The 6,652-nt window shown below is 34.6% G+C and overlaps 1 protein-coding gene across 1 annotated transcript in view; it reads left to right on the top strand.

Annotated features, from left to right (window-relative positions):
- The first annotated feature begins 2,994 nt into the window (after window positions 1-2,994).
- LOC101888216 (probable multidrug resistance-associated protein lethal(2)03659) overlaps window positions 2,995-6,652 on the top strand; it is a 14,824-nt gene continuing 11,166 nt past the window's right edge. The window contains 1 exon segment of the mRNA XM_059119948.1: window positions 2,995-3,353. Coding sequence (XP_058975931.1) covers window positions 3,277-3,353 — 77 coding nt within the window. The 5' untranslated portion in view covers window positions 2,995-3,276.

Here is a 6,652-nt window from a genome sequence, read left to right as displayed (position 1 = left end):
TTGCCGAGATAGAAAGATCGATATTTACCTTCCTATGTGAGAAACCAATATTTCGAGGTGTTACATAATTTGTGGCCCAATCAAACTTATAATACCCCCAACACATTGTGTCGTAGGGTATAATTATTATTTTGATGAGTTGCAAACGGAATGACTAACTCAATATGCCATTCATGCTTTGTTTGGTAAAGGATATGCAAAATAACAATCCCTCAACCGCCAACATGTCAAAATCGAACGTCAAGCTCAATCAAAAAATTCTAATATTGCTTCATGCATCGTCATGCATTCTGACCGTGTACGGGGCACTTTAAAGCAGGGGTAGGCAAAGAGTATCCTATGGGATGTCTGTGTGTTCACCGACACAATTGTAATAAATAAATTGTTTTGAATAATCTGTCAAAATGGTTTTGGGAGAATATTTAGTTATATTCGAGCAGTCGATGAGGAAGGTGCTGCCAGATATTTTTATATAAATACACCGTTAGAAATATTGAAGTACATAGATTTATCTTCATATATATTTTTGCTCTCCCCAAAAAAATAAATTAGTTTAATTTCGATAGAGAATGAGGGAGGTTCTAAATATCATTTTGTTTCACACATATCTTTAATAAATCTATAAAAAAATGACTGATTTTCGGCGGGCCGCTTATTTATAATTTTTCTTTAAAACATTACCTCAATACCTTAAATATTTTTTACGTCATTCATGTTTTCTTTTCTCTTCCAAAATTATTTAATTATAACAGCGATTTTTTATCAAAATATGAATTTCTGCGAATAAAAATTTTCGAATTTCTTCAAAAGCCACGACTTGTAGTCTCTTCAAAAATATTCTTTGAACACTCACTTCTTGTAGTCTCTTCAAAAATATTCTTTGAACACTCACTTCTTGTAGTCTCTTCAAAAATATTCTTTGAAAACCTACGTCTTGTAGGCTCTTCAAAAATATTCTTTGAAAACCCACGTCTTGTAGTCTCTTCAAAAATATTCTTTGAAAACCCACGTCTTGTAGTCTCTTCAAAAATATTCTTTGAAAACCCACGACTTGTAGTCTCTTCAAAAATATTCTTTGAAAACCCACGTCTTGTAGGCTCTTCAAAAAACGTTCTTAAAAAATTCACGTTCCGAAGGCTATTCAAAAAACATTCTTAAAAAATTCACGTTCCGAAGGCTCTTCAGAAAATATACTTCAAAAATTTCAGGTATTAAAGGCTTTTTGAAAATTCTCGTCTCGAAAGCTCTTTAAAAAATATGAAAATAGATGTAAAAATAAACAAGTAAAAAAGCTGTAAGTTCGGCCGGACCGAACTTTTAATACCCTCCACCATTTGGTACAAATTTGGCAATTTCAAAAAAAAAAAAAAAAAATTCCGTTTAAAATTCTGTTAAAATCTTAAAAATACCGAATGCCTATTTGACGACGTAGACCTGCATAGGCAACTTTTGTCATAAGTTATTACAATATTTAAATGCGAAACTTTAAGAAAAATCTGTTTATAATGTAGCTAAAATCATCAAAATACCGAATATAGTGGGTACCGTTGTATGGGGGCTATACGAAGGTGTGGACCTGCACAGACAATTTTCTGGCATGGGTATCCATTACGAACTTCACATACGAAATTTGAAACAATCCCGCTAAATAATGTAGCTTAAATCATCCAAATACCGAATATCGGGAGGTACCGTTATATGGGGGCTGTATGATAACTTGGACCTACATGGCCCATTTACGAACTCAACCTGCCTACTGGGAAAATATACATGTGTGCAAAATTTTAGCCTTCTATCTCAGTTTGTTCGAAAGATAGCGTGATTACAACAGATAGACAGACGGACAGACAGACGGACAGACAGACAGACAGACACACAGACAGACAGACGGACATGGCTAAATCGTCTTAGAATTTTACGCTCATCAAGAATATATATATACTTTGTTGGGTCTGACATAAATATTTCGAGGAGTTACAAACGGAATGACACAGTTAATATACCCTCCATAGTATGGTGGAGGGTATAAAAAGGAGCAGAGTATTACTCACTGTTTATAGAAAGGTAAAGAGAGACTTTCAATATTTTTTTTTTATTTCAAAACACATACAATCACAAAATAATTTTGGATTTCTCTGCTTAGTGCTGCTTTAAAGTATGTACACGAATATAACTATAGGCAAACAGACAAACATAGCTAGATAATCTCAGTTCGACGATAAAGGAATATCGGTGTACTACAATATTTCAAGTTGTTACAAACTTTTCAGATTCAGTTTAACTTATAATAACCTCAACATATGATATTGTAGGGTATAAACATGGACTCGCATACTCTTCACCTTATCATTCTGATCGGAGAGTACAATAAACCGATATCTTCGTCATAGAAACTGCTTATCTCTATGCAGGTGTCCGCAACTAACTTTGCAAAATGTTCTAATCAGTTAAGAAGAGAGTTTAATGTCTGTCATCGTTTGCGCTCTATTTTGTACCAATACGTACACAATTTCTGAGTAGTTAATATTATTCGGTACCACTTATACGATTTTTCTGCCAAAACAAATTTTCTTGGAAAACTACTAACTATTGTTGTGGATTGTAAAATATTTTAGTGAAATTAATAATGATACGTCCAATTAAATTATGCTCCATATTACTGTGGTTAAATATTTAGCTCGTACTTTTTGGTACCAACTTTAAAAATGCCTTGGCAAAATTTTGAAATCCTAACGTCATATATATATTTTTTTTGCCAGTAACCTTTTTCTTACACATATCAATGTGTGACAAATGGTTATGAACATTTTAATAATTCCCATAAAATCAATGAATTGGGTACCATATTAAAATCAAATCATTGCACAACTAGGGTGTTGTTATCTGGTTGAAAAAAAAAAAAATGGAAGGGTGGGGGGCTGTTATCGCAGATAGCTGATCCGATATGGTTTTTTATTTTTGGTGGTAACACTCTAATTCAGTGGGCTTTGGGAAGTGGCATGGTTAAGATGGTGAAATAGAAACAAAAAAATATATCGGCAATTGGAAATTTGGTGTAAATCTGTGAAACGAATTTAACGACAAGTTGTGATTGAAAAGAAGAGGAAAATATATATTTAAACTACAAATTGTGGAAGAAGTGTGGAAAAAAAACTAAAAAATGTGAATGAGTGTATTTGAATTTTATAAAAAAAAAACTTTAAACTATAAATAAATACTACAAAAAAATAATAAAAAATAATAATATAATAATCGCAGTTATTTAAAAAATAAAAAATGCAGTCTTTTAAGTCGGAAGAACTGCCAGAGAATCCTCGCGAATCGGCAAATCCCTTATCGGCAATAATGTTTTGGTTAGTATTTGTGTATTTTTTATCAACTATGGAAAATTTAATGACAGAATTAGGTGTTACATTTGATAAACAATTAAGTTCCATTAAAACGTAAACAAATCGAATTTTGCCAAAACATTTTTGTGAATACTATAAAGCAAATACAGGGTGAAATAAAAAAAACTGTTACAAAGACAAACGCCATAATTTTTTCATTTTTATACTCTATACCACAAAGTGGTCAGGGTATTTTGTCTTTGTGCAATTGTTTGAAACAGGCACAAGGAAACGAGATAGACCCATTGTTCCTTTTGATGACGTGCATAGAATCAAATTCTGAGTCGATTTATGCATGTCCGTCCGTCTGTCCATGTATTTTTGTGAACAAAGTACAGTTCGCATTTATTACCCGATCCATATGAAATTTTGCACAAATCATTTGTTTGGCCCAAGGACGAACCTTATTGAAATTGGAGATAATCGGTAAAAATTTAGATATAGCTCCCATTGATATCTTCGTCCGATTTGCCTTTTATTGTGCACCAAACGTGTAATATCAGCCCGAATAATATGGAATTTTGCACATACAACCAAATTAAGCCTGAAAATAAGTATGCCAAATTTGATCGAAATCGGCTCAGATATAGCTATAGCTCTCATAGATATTGTTCATCCGATTTGTTATTTTTGTCCTCCGCAGCCGTAATATGCACTCTGTAACAACAATATGTGGGGAAATATATCAAATGCAGCTCAGAAATACCTTTGGTAAATTTTATCGATATCGGTTCAGAGTTGGATATAGCTCCCATATATAACTTCGTCCGATTTACCTTTCATTGTGCACCAAACGTCTAAAATGTTCCCAAATGGATTTGATTTTATCACATACGACCGAATTAAGTCTAGAAGCTAATGTGCCAAATTTGGTGAAGATCGGTTCACAGCCGTAATATGCACTCCGTAACAACGATATTCAGGGAAATATATTAAATGTATCTCAAAAATATCTTTGCCAAATTTATAATATATTTTCTATATATATTTTTTTTCGATTTCAAATCAATTGTGCATGCTTCGGAATATTTAGTCCTTTGAACTTTAAATTACAATTATAATCATTGCGTGTATGATTGAATTCTCCCATAAAAATTTTTAATTTTTATGTGGAGCTCTACTAAATCAGCCAAGTGGTGTAGAGTATCATAAAGTCGGCCCCGCCCGACTTTCTTTACGGGTTTGATTTTAATTTCATTGAATGAAAGCTAAAAATGTCGGAAAAAGCATCAAATTTTAGGTCTAAAATCGAAATTTACCAAAACATTTATGTTTATGCTATAAAGCAAATACAGGATGAGAAAAAAAAACTGCAACAAAGTCAAACACCATAATTTTTACATGAATGCAATGAAAGCAATCAGATTTTAGAATAAGTTTGTTGTTTGTTCGAACTGGTCACCTTTGGCACGAATTATGGTCTTCAAACGGACAATGAAACCGTCACACGCTGCCCTAATGTTGCTATGCGGTATTTTGACCCATTCCCGACGAAGCGCTTGCTTGAGTTGATCGACACTTTGGTGTTTTTTTGGTGCCAACCTTGCTTTCCAAAATACTCCGGGCACAATAGTCCAACGGATTGGTATCCGGAGATTTTGGTGGCCATTGTGCGCTGGAAATGAAGCGAGTAATCTCATTTTGTAACCATTCTTGGGTGGGGCGTGTTGAGTGCGACGGTGATTAGTTCTATTGGAATGTCCAAAGTCTGCGGACAAAATGTTTGCGTGGCCAAGGCCCCGGAATATTTTCGCTATAATATTCGGCATTTATTCTGATGCCACGGTCGATTAAAACGAGCGAAGAGCAATTTTCGCTACTATGGCGGCCCACACCATTTCCATGGCCGGCTCTTGAGTTCTGGTGGCCAACCGAATGTGCACGTTTTCAGCTGACCTCTTTAAATATAATATTCAACAAGTCAAATGGAATCAGTCGGTTTTGCCGATAGATGTATACCCCCAACCTTGACTTATGATTATTCAAACTCTTGACTCTTTATGGGGGAGGTTCCAAAGCAGTTGGCCAATATTGACCAATTCATGTCTGACTCAAGACTAATATAAATATTACAACGTGACAGATGAATTATGTGCAAATTTTTGAAAAATGTGAAAACATGCGTGAGGTAGCAGATATAGCGGACCAAACTATTCCGTTTTCATATATCTTCGAATACAGCTAAAAATATTGGTATGTGCAAAATTTGAAGGAAATAGAACATTTATGTCCAATTTTAAGCGAAATCATATATTTTGATGAGTTACATATTGACATCAGATTTCTGGTTAAGAGAAATATTTATATATAGCAACGTGAAAAGAACCGCCGATTTGTTTCGAAAATTAAGACCCTTTGTGTAGTACTGGTCCGATCTCCATCATCTTAATGACAGACCTTATGTTGATAGAAATATAGAGATTTGTCAAGTCTGAATGGAAGGAGTGGACCGACACATTCCATCTTCACACCAGATCTTGTGTTAGTAGAAATAATGAGATGTATAAGGTGTGAAGAGAACTGGATGCATATTTCCGATTTTATAATCGTTTTGGTTATTCGAAACTTTGACCCTTTGTGGAGGAGGCACCAAAGTTAGTGGACCGATATATTCCATCTTCACATTCTAATTTGAAGAGAACCGGATGCTTATTTCGGATGTTATGATCGGATGTTATGAATGGAATATGTAACCTTTTGTATGGAAGGTACCAGAAGGAATGATCCGATCTCTACCATCTTTATAACATATTTTGTGTTGATGGAAATATTGAGATGTGGCAAGTCTGAATGGAGTCGGATGAGCTTTCCCGTTTTATGAGATTCATGAATATTAAAAATATTGACTCTTTGTGGGGGAGGTACCAGATGATGTGGACCGATATATTCAATCTTCTCCTTGGATTAACGAAAATATTGCGATGTGTGTAATTTGAAGACAATCATATTTTATAAAAGTTATAATTATTCCAAAGTTTGACCGTCTGTGGGGGAGCTACTTGATGGAGTGGTCCGATATTGTCCATTTTCGCACCTGACCTTTCCTTGAAAATATTTTGATTTTGTAGGGAGATCTGGTATCTCGAACTCGATCTTAGCTTGGCAATAATATTACGATGTGCCAAGTTTTGATCTCTTCGAGAGTTATCGTGCGCACCAGCCAGCCAGGCAGACGGGCGGACATCGCTAGATCGACTCCAAATGTCCTGAAACGGATTTGCATCAAAGAGAGAGAGAGACAGAAAGGTCTAAAACCGTTATTT

Source organism: Musca domestica, unplaced genomic scaffold, assembly GCF_030504385.1.
Source record: "Musca domestica strain aabys unplaced genomic scaffold, Musca_domestica.polishedcontigs.V.1.1 16, whole genome shotgun sequence".
NCBI lineage: Eukaryota > Metazoa > Arthropoda > Insecta > Diptera > Muscidae > Musca > Musca domestica.
Note: the sequence above shows the minus strand (reverse complement) of the source record. Positions and strands in the feature narration are given on the sequence as shown.